At 48.1% G+C, this 17,334-nt stretch overlaps 1 protein-coding gene across 1 annotated transcript in view; it reads right to left on the reverse strand.

The window, feature by feature from the left end:
- Positions 1–6,198: 6,198 nt before the first annotated feature.
- The window catches only part of RDX (radixin), a 96,097-nt gene continuing 84,961 nt past the window's right edge, over positions 6,199–17,334 (reverse strand). The window contains exons 15-16 of the mRNA XM_043579275.1: positions 9,290–9,383; positions 6,199–6,826 (exon numbers count right to left, since the gene is read on the reverse strand). Of these exons, the coding sequence (XP_043435210.1) occupies positions 9,317–9,383 (67 nt within the window). The 3' untranslated portion in view covers positions 6,199–6,826; positions 9,290–9,316. The remainder of the gene's footprint in view (positions 6,827–9,289; positions 9,384–17,334) is intronic.

A 17,334-nucleotide genomic window follows, 5' to 3' on the forward strand; every position in this document is an offset into this window, starting at 1 on the left:
TCCTACATCATGCAGTAACTTTACTAATGTGTATTTACCAAACATAACAAAAATACGAATTAAAAATTATATATGTATCATTCTATGTTTACTGTATCATTATTTACATTTCACAGTTAGGGAAGCAGTCGGCGATCACTGATAAATAGTTAAAAAGCAGTGATAGATGGATCGTGGAATAGTACTCAGCCACGAAGAAGGTTATGTTCTTGCCTTTTTCCACAACATACATGGACCTAGAGGGTGTTAGGCTAAGTGAAATTGGTCACCCAGAAATAGACAAATGCCAGAAGAGGACACGTGTGTGTGGAATCTAAACAACAAAACAAACCAACACAAATCGACTTCTCAACACAGAAAACAAACCATAGTTGCTAGGCCAGGGGTGTTACGATGGGATTAACTAAATAGGTGAGGGGGATGAAGAGGTTCATACTTTCAGTTGTAAAAGTAAGGGCGATGCAAAGCACACTAGGGAACATCTTCGGCACATTGTAACATTTCATACTGACAGCTGGTAATTATGACAGTATCATGTCTAGGAGCTCCACTTCAGTAATAAGTGTCCCAGCAATTGTGTTATCAATAGTCCCCGGGCGCCCAGATTCTCCAGAGCAATTATCACCGTCTGACTTAACATGTGCCTTGTTTATTGCCCATCTCCCTGTCCTGGAATAGAGACTCCCCGGAGGCAGAGGCTTCATCTATTTGATGCTCAGTGCACACATGACGAACCAAGTGCCTCTGTTGCCACATTCCAGGCGTCACCTTAAAACGTGTCTAGAGGTGGCCGAGGTCCCGGCTACGCACACCTGCACACACTGGAGGTCTGGGGGCTGGGTCCTAACTCTCCTCAAAAGCCACGCGCTCCTGGAGCCCCCACCACCTCATCCTCGGGGGACAAGACGCGCACGGCCCAGAGGGGACTGGGCCAAAGAGCCTCAGGCCTTGGCTAGGATGGGGCCCTCGTGTTCTGATGTACGAATGAGGAGGTGTCCCCAGAGATGACAACAGGCACAGTCAGCATCCCGACGGGGCAGGGAAAGGCAGACGTCCCGGGCCGGGTGACCACACACTCAGGTGGCGCTCAGCAGGGCACCGGGACGGTCGTCAGCTTTGCCGTCCACAGCAGCCGCGGCCTAGAGAAAGAGGCGGCTCTTGCTCCCGGAGATTTTTAGTCACCTCGGGCTCAGCACACACCCTAGAGTCAGCTCTTCACATGTGGGTCCAAGCGCTCCGTCTTAGCGCGGCCCCGGCACTCTCGGCCCCTCCTAGAGGTTAACCAAGTTGCCCGAAGCCACCCAGCGCAAAGCGATCGAGTCGGCCCTCGCGCGGAGCTCGTTTCAGGCCCCAGCGGCCCAGCCTCCCGCGAGGCCAGGGGCGAGGAAGGGCTCACAGCCGCTGAGGTTGGCGGCCCTTCCTTCGGTCTCGCCACCGCCCCGGCACGAACGGCACGCGCAGAGGCGCGGGGGGCCGGCGCGCCCGTGGGCGGGCGAGGAGCTGCCGGGGGAAGAACCCCGAGAACCCCACTCCCCCGCGGCTGCCGGGGCGCCGGCGCTCGCCGCTCAGGCCCCCCTCCTTCCTGGCCGCCGTCCCCACGGCCTGCCCGCTCCTGCAGGTCGCCGGGCCCCCTCGAGGGCCAGGGCTCAGGCCGCAGGCCGGCTGCGGCCACGGTGCTCGGTGCCGTCTCCCCACGCAGACGCGGCGTGGGGGGCAGTAGCGCAACCCCTGCGCACCAGGGGCGCCGTGGGCAGTGGGGTTCCCAGTCCCGCCACCACGGACACGGCGGGGGGGGGGGGGGGGAGGGGAGGCGGGACGCCCGGTGCCCCGCGCCCTGCAGGATGCTTGCTGGCATCTGGTTCCTGCCCACGAGACACCAGTGCCCGACAGACCGCAGGTCCTAAGACTGGAAGATGTGCCCCCACCATGTCAAAGTCCCTGGGGCGGCAGCGGCGGGGGGTCAAAATCACCCCGGTGGAAAGCAGTGCTGTACCCAATATAAACGCTGAAGGAGAAGGCCGAGGAAAGGGAGCACGGGAGAGCCCCAGGGCACAGGGGGACACAGTCTGGTCCTAAGAATGAGGCGTGCCTGGGCCCCTGGGTGGCTCAGTGAATGAAGCCGGTGACTGCGGCTCAGGTCACGATGTCACGGTTCGTGGGTTCGAGCCCCGCATGGGGCTCCGTGCTGAGAGCTCGGAGCCTGGAGCCCGCTTTTGGTTCTGTGTCCCCCTCTCTCTCTGCCCCTCCCCCGCTCCCTCAATTTGTGTCTCTGAAAAATGAACAAACATGAAAGAAAGGGAAGAAAAGTCACTAGTTCTGACCAGTGAGACAGGACAAGAGTGTCATTCCTGGTCCCCAAGGTGGTGCAAAGCCCGTGCTGGCTTTTCCAGTCTCTGTCCCCCTGTGACGGCACCTGAGAAACCACACGTTCTGTGTGGCACAGGGACAGCAGGTCCCCCCAGAACTGTGAGGAACAGAACAGCCCAAACGCACGCAGAGCAAGGGGTGAGCCCCTGAGGTGTGGTCGGGGTCCATGCCAGGGCCTCGCCGCTGTGACTCACAGAAATGGGCAGAAGGGAGAAGGGAAAACCCTTCTGATGGGGTGGGGTGGGGGGGCCTGAAGGAAGGAGGGAAGTCTGGCTGCTGGTGGCCGACCAGGAGCCTGGCTGTGCTGGAAGGGCCGTACTGTGTGGGCGAGCAGGCACCCGCAGGGCACAGAGGGAGGCCAGCCACCCGGCAAGGCAACGCGACAGGTTGGGGGAAAGCGATTTTTCAGAATCCTCCCCCGTGAGGACTGGGGGCAGCACTCACCTGCAGGAGGGTCTAGGAGCTGAGAAAAACCGGGAGACCGTGGGGGACACGTGTTCTGCTTCTGGGCTGGCTTCTGGTGGGTCCAGGGTGTGAAGGTGCCTCACACTGTCCACGAACACGCCGGTGCTGGTACCTCGTGTCAGGCCGCGGGGTTTTCTGAAACCAGCCCCCGCCTCGCCCAGGAGCCCAGTGCCCCGTCCGTGTGCGCAGGTGCCCTAACGAGGTTGCATCAAGGGCAGCCAAGCGCGCAGGTGTCTCCGATTCTGTTTCGGACCCGGCGTTTCGGGGCCGGTTTGTGGCCGGCATTGATCCGACGCGTGTTCTGCGTGGAAGAGAAGTGAGTCTAATTCGTAAGGGTCTGTCGCTCCCCAAGGCCGCGGCTCCAGGAGGCGGTGGGTGTCTGCAGCTGCTCACCCAGACCTGAGAAGCTTCGCTGGCCTCGGCCTAGCCGAGGACACGCCGCTGACTCAGCCGGCCTTGCGAACGTGAACATGCAGTTGGGGAGAATGTGGGGGCCAGTCAACGGGTCTCCTTCTCCCCGCGTCCAGAGACACGGTCCCCAGCCCAGCAGCCACGGGCAGCCTCAGCTGGGAATTTTCTAGAGACACAAACGCTCCAGCCGCACGCCTCGCCCTGAATCAGAAACCCTGGGAGCGGAGCCGAGTGGGTGTTTTAACAAACCCTCCAGGTGACTCCAATGGCTGTTCAGGTGACAACGCGCACGTGTGGGGGCCCACCTGCCTCTAGCGGGAGGAGGAGCGGGCCGCACCCGGTGCCTCCAGCAGACAGCCAGGTCCCCACGGGCGTCCCCACGGGTCAAGGCGAGGCTAGCCCTGGGCACCGCCTCCTCTGCACACTCACCAGCCCGGCAACCGCTCCCACCTGCTCAGAAAGGGGGCGGGTGGGCCAGGGGCGGAAGAGCGACTCGTGGAAGCTGGAGGAGGGAGGTGCCCCCACCCGTGTGTTCCTTCACACGTGCTGCTGTGGGTGATTAGTGACCGGAAGTGACCACCTTTTTCCCTTTTGAATTTTTTTTTTTTACTGTTTATTTTTGAGAGAGACAGAGACAGTGCAAGCAGGGGAGGGGCAGAGAGAGACAGAGATCTGAAGCAGGCTCCAGGCTGTCAGCACAGAGCCCAATGCGGGGCTCGAACCCACAGACTACGAACCCGAGATCATGACCTGAGCTGAAGACAGACGCTTAACCCACTGAGCCACCCCGCTCCCCAGCTTTTCTCTCTTTTGGTTGCTATGCCCCTGTCGGTTTTGCCTGATGGGGACTGAAGTTGCTTTCCAAGGTCAAGGGGAGCACTTCTGGTGGGGTGGCTTCTTGGTCTGAGGCTTCAGCTTCTCACTCATCTGTCCCAATTCAGGGTCAGTTTAGCCTTTCTGTCCTCTGCAAAAGACAGCTCGAGGGGCGCCTGGGTGGTTCAGTCAGTTAAGCGGCCAACTTTGGCTCAGGTCATGATCTCGCGGTTTGTGGGTTCAAGCCCCGCATCGGGCTCTGTGCTGACAGCTCAGAACCTGGAGCCTGTTTCAGATTCTGTGTCTCCCTCTCTCTGACCCTCCCCTGTTCATGCCCTGTCTCTCCCTGTCTCAAAAATAAATAAAACGTTAAAAAAAATTAAAAAAAAAAAAAAAAACAGCTCGAGAAGGGACCAGCCGATGGCACGTGGAAAGTGAGAGCTGAGTCCCTCTTTCCTCCCCGCTGGAGAGGCAGTGCTTTGACTTGCCGTTGCCTTAATGCAGTTGTCCCTCTCTGGATGTAAGCCACCTTCCTAACTCTCCTGCCTCTCCGTTGCCCATTTTTGCCCTCTCGTGACCTTTCGTGGCTGCACTGAAGGTTGGCTACTCCCTTCCCTTGGCCAGAGGAGGAGAGACTCAAAGAACAGAAAGGATCCCGGAAATCATTCAGTCCCAACACCTCATCTCCCAGCAGGCCCATCAGAGGCACAGAGCGGGGGAGAAACATCCAGGCCCTGACTCCCAGTCGGAGGCAGAGACGGACCGGTGCCCAGGTTTAAGACCACAGGTGAAGACCACTTCTCCCTCCTCCACAGCTCCATAAACAAGCTTACGCGGCCGTGTCTATAATTGGGCTTATCTGTTATGACACCGTCGACAGAAGCAAATGATAATTTGTCACCTATGTTTTTAGATAACGTCCCCCCATATCACAAGCCATGGCTAGACCATGGGTGGAAAATGTCTGTGTGGGAGTACCGCGGGGAGTTGGAGGTGAAGGTTGCCGGAAGGTGAATTCACAGACCCGGCACCTTCCTGGTTATGAATCAGTGGCTCGAAGGGCTCGACCACGTGATTTCCTCGGGCCCTCCAGTCTACGCTGCTCTAATACGTAAAAAGCAGTCTTGAGGGGGCGCCTGGGTGGCTCCGTCGGTTGAGTGACCTACCCTGGATTTCGGCTCAGGTCATGATCTCACGGTGGGTGAGTTGGAGCCCTGCACGGAGCTCTGCGCTGACAGCATGGAGCCTGCTTGGGACTCTCTCTCTCCCCCTGTCTCTGCCCCTGCCCCGCTCGCTTGCCCTCTCTTATTCTCCATCTCAGAAGAAACACACACTTTACGGAGCCGTCTTTCAAACGCTGGCATGGGACACCCGACTTCCAGATCTACTACGTCCCGGGGGCAGAAAACTTGTGCGCCAGCTTCCTCTTCCAATCGAGGAGGAGCCTGAAAGACAGCAACCTGATGAGAAACCACAACAAAGTATGTGATTCTCTTTTCAGTTGCAAAAATGCCTGATGACCAAAGGTTTCAAGCGAATTATGAGACCAGTTTGGAAACAAATCCTCCTTGGCATGAGACCGACGGCAGGATCCCCGCCAAATCGAAAGGTTATTTGCTTAGGGGTCTGTCCCCGTTAGGAGGACATTTGCTTAAACGGCTCGACTCCTTACCCTTGAAGAACATCGGGGACAGGTGGAAAATTCAGCATCATGTTGGCGTATTTTGCCTTTTTTTTTTTTTTTTCTGGAAATCTTTAAGAGGTAACTGTGGCTGCGGGTGCCTGCCGGGTGATTGTAACACATTTCGTTCTTGGAGGACTTCAGAGCCACTGTTAAAATGGCTCAGAAGGCACACTGTCACCCAATCCTCTGAGCTTCAGCCCTGGGACATCTGAGCCACCCCAGAGTGTCAGACATAGTGCCCCTTGGTGAATTAATAATGCCGCGTCACATCCCAGCTCTGCCCCCACACTCCTCAGGCTTCTTTCGCCCAACACTGGCCAACTCCAAACTGACACTCTGTGAAATCGCGGCGGACGAGGACGGGGCAGGCGGGTGGTGCCGGTCAGCAGGGCAATTCCTTGAGAACACGCTATTTATACATTGCCTACCACGAGGGTGCAGAATCAGGCGCCCTAGGCTGATGTTAGAATATGTTTATTGCTACATTTATATACAATTATACAAACAGCCCAGACAGGAGAGGGAATGTAGCGTCGATTTCTCCAGACTCCACAGATGTGCACAAGTAAACGGAGCGGTATGCCACGACGTTTGCTCTCAGTTCGAAGCCAAAAATAAGTCACATACGTTTTGTGAAAAAGTGGAAAATTCTAGGAAATGCTCTCCATATATCCCTCCTTACAAGCTAGACATGCAGAAAAAAAAAAAAAAGCGGGTTCTCAGAAGCCGATGCCTTCAGGCATCTCTTGAGGGGGCAGTGCCTTGAAGACAGGACGAGGCGGATGCTTGGGGCCACAGGGCGCAATGCACAAATTCCCAAGTCCCGGCCCAGCTTCCTAAGGTCTGTCCCTAGGAAAGGCAACCAGGAGAGATTTGGAGAGAGACAGAACAGCGAGCGAGGGAAAACCAACAGTAAACTGAGCCGTGAAGAGAACCATCGGCGAAAGAGCCCTTGGTGGGGGGAATTCTTGTCCATCCGGTTCCAGCTGAGGTTCAGGGTTCGGGGGGGACAGACACATTCAGAACATCAGGCACGGCTTGGTATGTCCTCATCCTACAGCTCGCCGTGTGTCAGATGCCAGGGACCTGCACGAAGACAGGGAGGGAACAGGAAAGTCAGGAGAGAAAGGACTGGGCTACACCTGCATATTGGCATCGCAGAGCTGGTGAGGCCTCGGACCTGGACCTCCTCCCACATTTCGTAGGGGACACTTAGCTACGGTGGAGTGTGCTGCTGAATTATGGGGGGGGGGGGGGGGAGCGCTCCTGAAGCCGTGCGGTGAATACAGGCTGTTCTGGGACGACCAGAAGGCAGGTGGCTCCGACCGCAGCCCTGCTACCGTTCCCATCTCAGAGGGAATCTAACGGAGCGGATCTCGCCACGTTCAGACCCAGCACTGCGAGGGGTGGGTCTGAGACCACTCGTGTCACAGGTACGAACACCTTCGTGACGTGAATCACGGGAGAGCAAGAGGAGCAGGCTGGGGGTGGGGTGGGGGGACAGGTGTGCCCAAGGGGTGAGCTCACATTCCCTACACCAGCTCTGCCTTCTACACCTCAGGCCACCTCCCCCTCGAGGGTCCGGCATGAGGGTCTTCAGATCGGGTCTCACCCGGCCTCCCAGGCCACAGTCAACCTAGCCCCTCAGACAAAGGACAAGGCCTGGAGGATGAGAGCAAGAAGTCTGGGAGTCCGGACACCCCAGACCGCCAGAGGCTTTGGGGAGCGATGGGCAATTTGGCCCCCTGGCACCTGTGTCCATGGGGCCTCTGTCCCTGAAGAAACCAGCCAGTTCTCACTTGTCTGTGACTGTGACTTGTACGTGAACCTCTGATTCCTCCTCCCCGTAAGGCCACGGGCTGGCCACAACAAAGACCGCGTGAGATTTCTGCTGGGACGCCCTAAGGACAGCAGCAGAAGGAGCAGAAGACCACTCGCGAGTCCCTATCCCTTCTCCTGGGTCCACGACATCAGCCACAGAGGCCCCGGCACTTTTCCAAGGCCGCCAACTCTGTGACATCTCAAGCTGAAGGATGTGGCGATTGCCAACTCCTTTGATCCTTTAATAAATTCATCTCGGGATAATTCAGAACTCTGTCATTTGATCTTGACTTTCCCGGTGACTCATGCAGAAACCTTCTCTTCCTGCTCCTGACGACAAGAGCACACAGTTAAACTCGCTCAAAGGATTTGCTCAAAAAAAGCAAAAACGTTAACGGATGACAACCGGTGAGGGGACAGTCGCAAATCATCAGGTACATCTTAACTTGGGGGGCTTTTGCCCATCGGCAAACAAGATGGAAAGACTTACGTAAGTCCCTGCATTGGAAGCAACGGTTTAAAGAGGAGTAGCCAGAAAGAGAACTGTCTGTGGCTTTCGCTAGGACGTAAGAGCATGTGTGAAGTGGGGATTTTAGCTCAAATCCCAGGAATCAGGAATAGGACTAACTGGGACTCTATGAATTTACAAGCACCTACACCACTTTCAAAACAATGATGCATGTGCCACAAGCCTTTCCAGTGGACGTTGAAACACTGGAAACATTTGGGTGATGTCACAGAACGTCCGAGCTTCTTGGACGACCTTAAACTCATTTTGAAGCAATCCAAAATCCTAGGCCAACAAAGCACATCATTTCTAAAAATTCTGGACCTGGGTCGAACTTATATGACCATTTTTTAAATCTCATTTAAAAAAAAAAAATCTAGGGGCGCCTGGGTGGCTCAGTCGGTTGAGTGTCCGACTTCGGCCCAGGTCATGATCTCACGGTTTGTGAGTTCGAGCCCCGCGTCGGGCTCTGTGCTGACAGCTCGGAGCCTGGAGCCTGCTTCGGATTCTGCGTCTCCCTCTCTCCGTGCTCCTCCCCCGCTCGTGCTCTGTCTCTCTCACTCTCAAAAATAAATAAATGTTAAAAAAAAATTAAGAAAAAAAAAAAAAAAAGAAATGGGAAGGGTCTTAACAGTCTCCGCCAGAGAAATTAAAGAATTTTAAAACAACCTGTTTCAAGGTAACCGTGTTGGTCAAGGACTTTTAAATGTTTCCAAATTGAGATCATTGCAGAACACGAACCTGGCTGCTGAACCGATTCTGGATCTCTTCTATTCATTATATATGGACAGCCCTTCATTTTTCAGTATTTCTGAATTCCCAGCAGCACACGGCATCATCTGCGTGAGCTTGCGCTGCAATACTCCACATCACAAAAGAGAACAGTCTAAAGCAGCCTGTCCCATCAGCGCACATAGATTACGGACAAAGTCTCATCTTATCCAACGTCAAAACTGTTAAACTGGAGGAAGATGTGCTTGACTGGCAAAGAGCCCAAGAGATGCAAACAAGGGAGAAAGAACCTTCAGGGGGTGGAACTAGATGGTGTGACTGTAGGGGTTTCTCCAGGTGACCTCCTTTGGGGATTCACTCCACTAGATTAATGGTTCCAGGCTGTGGGTGAACAGATTTGGGTCTTATGGGGTCCAGCCAAGGGGCGGGCATGGCAGGTGTCATGGAAAGGTGGGCTGGCCCTGGCCATGGCCGCCATTTGTACTTACCTAGCGAGGGAGGGAGCCTTCTTCCTGTTACATCTGCTTTATACTGCTTTGACAAGAACGCATCTGGAACAGTGCATACAGTTTGGGTCCCCACCTTTCAAAAGAGACATCAGGGGTTAGGAAGCACTTAGCAAAAGAACCCAGAAGGAAGTCAAATAGTACAGAATGACAAAAGTACCCTTGTCACCCTGGATTGGGCAGGGCCTCCTGGGCAACCAAAGTGCCAAAGCAATCTTCTTCCTAATTTTAAACTTTTTTTTTTTCCAATCCAGTCTTGAATCTCCACTGTTACAATGTGGAAATAAGAATCAGGTGACATCTCCCTTTCAAATGGATGCTAGAATTCTAATGGTTGTAGCAACTCCACACAAATAAATCGGTTTCACGAGAATAATGGATCCCAAAGTGTTAAAATAACACTGATCAGATTTTATATTTGATTTGAGGTTCTCTAGTGATTAATCTAGGCACTACTAAAATGTCCTTTGGCCACGAAGCAGACTCACAGACCTCCTTTGAAATCAATATGTCTTTGAAGAAGCAAATTCTCAACAGACTGTGCCTGCCTGCTAGAAGACCGGGGTGGATTAAGACAAACGAGAAATAAAAACCTCTTCTGTGTCCATGTTGGCATTGCAGAGGTTAAAGAGATCGATTCCAGCCCTACTTTCTCTGGTCTGTCTCCTGCAGCTGACTCACCTTCCATTCTCAGGGATAGCCCTTAGAGACACCAAAAATGAAGTCACAGTAAATTCTACAGAGAAATCACGAAACCAGCCAAGCTTATCCACGCCCGAGTTCTCGGACTGGGGAGAACACTGCTCACAGTATGTTCTATGCTGTGGTTCAAGCAGGTAGAAGTGTAGTTACTGGCAATCTCTATCTTATACATCAGTTATGTACCGGAAGGGCATCTGTGGTGAGCTCTTTCCCATGGACAGCACGATATCAGTGGTAGTTGTTTCCAGGCAGTGTAAGCCACAATGAAAACCTGAGGCTTTGTAGTCAAAGACAGTAGAAATCCCTTATTTGTCAAAGCTAGTAATAAAGGAACACAGAAACCATGAAACTTATTAAAAGTCTTAAAATTTTTCTGTAATACTTGAGCTTGAGGTTAAACTGGGCAGGATTAATTAGGTGATTAAGGAGTACCTGGAACCTGAGAACATTTCAAAGGGAACTTGAAGTGTTTTCAAGGACTCTGAAGGTTAGCAGGGCTGGTACTTGATTGTCTCAGATTTCATTAAAAGATACGTCCTGTATTTTTTCCCTTAGTTCCCAGCACTACTTTAACCATGGTTAACCACAACTGAGGTACATTTACACTCATAAAAGAATGAAAGGAGAGACTGGAAGGAAGGAAAAGAAGAAAACAAAGGAAGGAAAAAAAGAATGATTTGCATGAGTATATTGAGGAAATTTGGAAGTGAAAGAATGACAGGGGAGTAAATGGGATAAATGTAAGGTACAAGGAAGAAACAGAATTAGATTAAATGACAGGTGTCAGTGATCACAGAAGAAACCACCCATACATTTCCCTAAAAAGTAACAAAAGCGGGGCACCTGGGTGGCTCAGTCGGTTAAGCATCTGACTTCAGGTCAGGTCATGATCTGCTGGTTTGTTAGTGTGAGCCCCGCGTGGGGCTCTGTGCTGACAGCTCAGAGCCTGGAGCCTGCTTCGGATTCTGCGTCTTCCTCTCTCCCTGCCCCTCCCCCGCTCATAAGCTCTCTCTCTCTCTCTCTCTCTCTCTCTCTCTCTCTCTCAAGAATAAACATTTAAAGAATTGCTTTAATAAAATTAAAAAATTAAAAGAGATCAAGTCAGAAATTTCTAAATTTGCCACCAGGTGGAGCCATGAGATTAAAATAACTTGGTTGAACACCCAATCCTTGAAGCGGGTGGGTCTACTATAGAGGGGCAGGTATCCACAGTACAGGGAGTTCAGGATTTGTGGAGCGCCGAGTCATGGGTTAGGACATAGATCAGATCAAGTTACCTCAGGACGGCAAACTTGGTTTTACAGGAGAAAATCTACCTAATTCAGTATGTTAAAAAAAAAAAAAAGTACACGAAGGTATTATCGCCATATACATTTGCATTTGATAAATTCTAAGCCTTATCTTTATTAAAAAAGAAAATCTAGCAAAATAGACGTATGTATATAAAAGGAAGTTTCATTAACTCAATAAAGGGCATGAACCAAAACCTAGGGCCAACATGTAGTGGCAAATGTTAGAGCTGTTGGAAGCATTCCTCTTAAATCAGAAATTCCAGTGATGTCCAACATGGTACTGAAATTTTCAGTTAAGTCAACACAGTAACGTAAGAAAAGTAAATGTTATACAGATTGAGAAGACAGATTGAGAACTGCCATTATTTGCAGGTGACTATGTAGAAAGCCTGAAAGATTTCACAGATTATTAGAAACAACAAGAATCAGCATGGTCCCTGCACATAGGGTCAGCAAACAAAAATCAATTTCATTTCTATATACCAGCCACAAAGAGTTTTAAAATGTAACTTTTAGAAGTTAGTGAAAATTAAGTTGCTTAGTAATAAATCCAGCAAAAGATACACAGGACCTTAAAGCAAAAATTTAAATTTTGGTGGAAGGCATTAAGGATGATACCAATAAATGGAGAAATATATTCATGACTAGGGATGCTTAATATTGTACAGATGTAATTTCTTCCCAAATTAATCTAATTAATTATTATTAATACATTTCCAAACAAACGCTTTTATCCTTATTTATTTACTTATTTAAGAGAGAGACAAAGTGTAAGCAGAGGAGAAGGCAGATGGCGGGACAGAGAGAGAATCTTAAGCAGGCTTCACGCTGACCATGGATCCATCCCATGACCCTGGAATCATGACCTGAGTGGAAATCAAGAGTCCGATGCTCAACAGACTGAGCCCCTGCCCCTCACATACAATTTAAATGAATTTTTTTAATTTTTCTAATGTTTATGTTATTTGAGAGGGAGAGAAATAATGTGAGATGGGGAGGGGCAGAGAGAGAGGGAGACACAGAATCAGAAGCAGGCTCCAGGCTCTGAGCTGACAGCACAGAGCCCAATGCAGGGCTTGAACTCGTGAACTGTGAGATCATGACATGAGCCAAGTCGGATGCTTAACAACGGAGCCACCTAGATGCCCCCAATTTAAATGAATTCTAATATTTATGTAATAGAAAGGATATCTGGCTGGCTCGGTTGAATATGTGACTCTTGATCTCAGGGTCCTCAGTTCAAGCTCATGTTGGGGGTAGAGATTACTTAAAAAAATAATAATAATAAAATTTATGTAGAATTTATGTAAAATTTATGTAAAATTATGTAGAAAAGGCCAAAAAAACCAAAAAAACAAAAAACAAAGGGCCAAACCTAGTCAGGAGTTTATTATTAAAGCAAGGTGGAGAAAAAAGAAAGCAAGCTCTATCAGAAATTAAGACTCATTATAAAACTAAGACTATAATTAAAACAGAATGCTATTGACACAGGGACAGACTGACCAATGGAAGAGAACAGAGACTGTACATGTGAATCCTTAATATAGGTAAGAAGTGGCAATGCCTCAATGGGAGAGGGATGGAGTATTAACATACCGGTCATCGGATAGAAAAAAAAATGGATCCATACTTCATCCCATACCCAAAGTTACTTCTAGCTGGATTAAGACTCAAGTGTAAAAATAACCAAATGCTTAGAAGAAAATTTAAAAACTCAAAACTTTTAGAGAAGATATAGGGGAATACCTTCATGACCTCAAGGAAAAGAAGAATTTCTTAAACAAGATGCGTGCACAAAAATTGCCACAGATCACAAGGAGGAAGATTTATAAATTAAGCTACAATAAAATTTAAATTCGTATCCATCAAAAACTCATAAAAATGTGAAAAGATGAGGTAAAATTTGGAAGGAGATAACTGTAAAACAGTTAAGTATCAAAAGATTAAGGGCCAAAATACAAAGAAATTCTATGAAGCAATTACATCGAGATAAAGAAGCTAATAGAAAACAAGCAAAAAAAATTCACTTCAAGGAAGAGGAAACATGAAAGGCGCATAAATATAAGAAAGATTCTCAATTATAGGGGCACCTGGGTGGCTCAGTGGGTTAAGCATCCGACTTCGGCTCAGGTCATGATCTCATGCTTTGTAATTTTGAGCCCCACATCAGGCTCTGGGCTGACAGCTCGGAGGCTGGAGCCCGCTTCCGAGTCCATGTGTGCATGTGTGTGTGTGCGTGTGTGTGTGCATGTGTGTGTCTACCCCTCCCCCGCTTGTACTGTCTCTCAGAAATAAATAAAACATTAAAAAATTTTTTAAAAAGATTCTCAATTATATTAGTAATCAAGAACATGCAAATTAAAAACACAGTAAGATACCTATCAAACAGGCAGAAGTTTAAAAATTCTGGTAATATCACATGTGGTAAAGATGTGAATGTATCTTTACTTTGAAAAGTAATTTAATGGCTACATAAACTGAATAATTGCCTCCCAACTAGGTCTCCGCCACCGAGATACTACTGCTTACATTCACTAGAGACATGTCCAACAAGATCTATGGCTATGTTGTCTGTAAAATAAAAAATATTAGAAGACAAATGTCCACCATCAGGGGAATAGATAAATGGTAGAGTATTCAAGTGAATGTACTCACAGCAACAAGAATGAATGAACCACTACTATATTAGTCAAAATGCGTGTGTGTGTGTGTGTGTGTGTGTGTGTGTGTGTGTTAAAACTATCTAAAGCTCATATGCATGCAACGCTAGACATCATATAAACTAGGTATCATATTGCTTGTGGACACAAACACAGTAAAACCCACAGGGAAGTATGATGTAATAGGGGAAGGCCTCGGAATGTCAAAGTTACCGTCGATGTACTATTTTTTAAACTAATACATGAGTATCTATTTTATTTATATATATATATATATATATATATATATATATATATATATATATACACACAGATCCTTTAACAACACAGGTTTGAACCCAAGCGCATAAATCCACTTACATGTGGATTTTTGTGAACGTATTCACAGTACAGTACTATGAATGTATTTCTCTTGCTTATGGTTTTCTTAACAGTTTCTTCTCTCTGGCTAATTTTATTGTAAGAACACAGTAGGTAGACATATAAGACAAAATATGTGCTAATCAACTCTTTATGTTATTGGTAAGGCTTCCACTTAACAGTAGGCTATGAGTAGTTAAGTTTGGGGGAGTCAGAAGTTACATGCAGATTTTTGAGCAGGTGGCTGGCATCCCAGGCCCTCATGTTGTATAAGGGTCAAGTGTATAATAATACATAACATGTTTTAGTAATAATTTAATAATATAGATAACAAGAATGTATACATTCCTTTTTATTTCCCCTAGGCACATTTCTTTCCCTAATACTGTTGTAAAACATTCTCTAGTTGTTATGTGTTTAAAACCATCAGAAATTAATGGAGGAAACATACTACAACAGAGAGAAAAGCTATAGATTTTGGTTCCAGTTATCTTTGGTCTTTGAACCATTAGAATTTGGAAGGTCTCAAAGAAAGCATCTAGGGAGAAAAGTCAATAGTTACTCTGAGGACAGTGAAGAGAAGCATTCATATTATTGCCATGGTGACAGACACTCTCACCGAAAAGTCAGGGCTTCTCACTAGGGCTGTCCGAACAGTTCAGCCTCCTCTGTTAAGAAGGCAAGTTCAGGGGCGCCTGGGTGGCGCAGTCGGTTAAGCGTCCGACTTCAGCCAGGTCACGATCTCGCAGTCCGTGAGTTCGAGCCCCGCGTCAGGCTCTGGGCTGATGGCTCAGAGCCTGGAGCCTGTTTCCGATTCTGTGTCTCCCTCTCTCTCTGCCCCTCCCCTGTTCATGCTCTGTCTCTCTCTGTCCCAAAAATAAATAAAAAACGTTGAAGAAGGCAAGTTCATGGAACCTGTATATACTCATTGAATCAACAACCTGGGGAGGAGGCCCTGTAATCTGCATTTAAAACAAACTCTCCAGGTGATTCTGATGCTAGTTTGAGAACCACTGCTCAAAGTGCTTCCCGTGTATAGAACAAAACAAAACAATACCTTTCATTTCAGCAAAATGAGACCCCTCCATGATCAAAAAAAATTCTAGACAGTCAGGAAAACCACACCACTGGCCTGCGGGTTTTTCCAGCCCTTTAATTCAGGGGTCAGCAAACCATGGCTCATGGACCAAATCCAAACCCAGCTCCCCACCTGTTTTTGTAGAGGCCATGATTTAACGTACATTTTTTTCAAGAAGAATATTTCATAATATAAAAAAAATTAAATGAAATTCAGATTACAGGGTCCATACATAAAGTTTTACTGGAATACATCCTTGCTCATTCATTTATACACACCGATAGCCCCTTTTGTGCTACAATAGCAGAATTGTGTAGTTGTGATAGACATTATCTGGCCTACAAAGGCAAAAATATTTAATACGTGGACGTGGACAGAGAATTTTCCACTTCTGCTTTTGTCCAATGATTAGAATCTACCAACATAAAAGCAAACTATAGGCAATCATAGTGATAGCTTTTAAAAATGCAATTTTCAGGGTGCCTGGGTGGCTCAGTTAGTTAAGCATCTGACTCTTGGTATCACTTCGGGTCATGATGCGGTTGGTGAGTTCAAGCCCCACATCAGGCTCTGTGCTAACAGCCTGCTTGGAATTCTCTCTCCCTCTCCCTGCCCCTACCCTACTCATGCTCTCTCTCCCTCTCTCTCTCCCTCTCTCTCTCAAAATGAATAAATTGAAAAAAAAATTTAATACAAATTTCATTTTAATACTGCAGGCAAAAAATCTAATAGCTTTAAGAATCATAAGGAAAGTTAAATCAGATCCATTTTTAGCTACAAAGTATATCAAATAACCCACATACAGCATTTGGAAAATGTTACTAATTATGCTCCTTTCTCTCTTCAAATATTCTAATAAGTGACAAAGAAGTGACTGATGAATTTTAATGAAACACTCTATCACACTGAGTTCTGAAAACTAATTTAGCAACCTCCTCCTCCAGACACTGACTCAGGTGGTTAACCTCAATGTAAGCCCGTCTTGAATGCTACGCAGACTTCCTTCCTCAGGCCTCACACTGTGGCGGCCTTCCTCTCTTCTCGGGTCTGCAGCTCTCCAGGCAAGAGCCTTCTTCCCTCTGATGCCCAAGCTCTTGAGTTGTCTTCCAGACTGAGTTTACTTCCTTTCACCAAAGACCTACTCGCAGAGTTCCTGAAATATTTTATTCAACGTCTACTGCATGGCTGAGAAAGCCTATTTCTATCCATATTCATTTTCACTTCTCGAATTCATTTTCCTCTGGGTGTCTGAGATCCCTCGAGCATAAACCCTCCCTTTGATTTCTAAGGCTTTGACACTCAATAAAAGGAAAAGGTTGCTTGCTCACCCCCACAAAAGTAAATCATGTATTTCAACTTTAAGTGATATTCACCTAATTTTGAAAAAGAAGCACTAAGCTCTCGGCAGTCTGGTGGAACCAGCCTGTGCAAAACAGGTGAACAAAGAAGTCTGGTCTTCAATTTTGTGGGGTCTGATCTTTAGGTTACTGTTATTCCATATTCACCTTAATATGGAAAGCATTCTGGGGTGCCTGTCGGTGAAGCGTCCGACTTTGGCTCAGGTCATGATCTCATGGTTTGTGAGTTCAAGCCCCGAGTCGGGCTCTGTGCTGACAGCTCAGAGCCTGAAGCCTGCTTCAGATTCTGTGTCTCCCTCTGTCTCTGCCCTCCCGCTGCTCATGTTCTGTCTCTCTCAAAAACAAATAAACACTAAACATTTTTTTTTTAATATAGAAAGCATTCTTCTTTGGCCTTTAAATTAGTGGATACATTCACTTTGAGTTAGTCAAGACAGGAAAATCCGCCAAAGGGCACTGTCCTATAAACATATCTCGGTTGGAAAAGTAGTTAGTGTTTTGTAGTAAAAAGGATCTGGGTGGGCTTCCAATTCAAAGAAAACCAAGCCCAGATGCAAACTATGCCACCCCTGTGCCT

The sequence above is a fragment of the Prionailurus bengalensis genome, chromosome D1 (genome assembly GCF_016509475.1).
Source record: "Prionailurus bengalensis isolate Pbe53 chromosome D1, Fcat_Pben_1.1_paternal_pri, whole genome shotgun sequence".
Classification (NCBI taxonomy): Eukaryota; Metazoa; Chordata; class Mammalia; order Carnivora; family Felidae; genus Prionailurus; species Prionailurus bengalensis.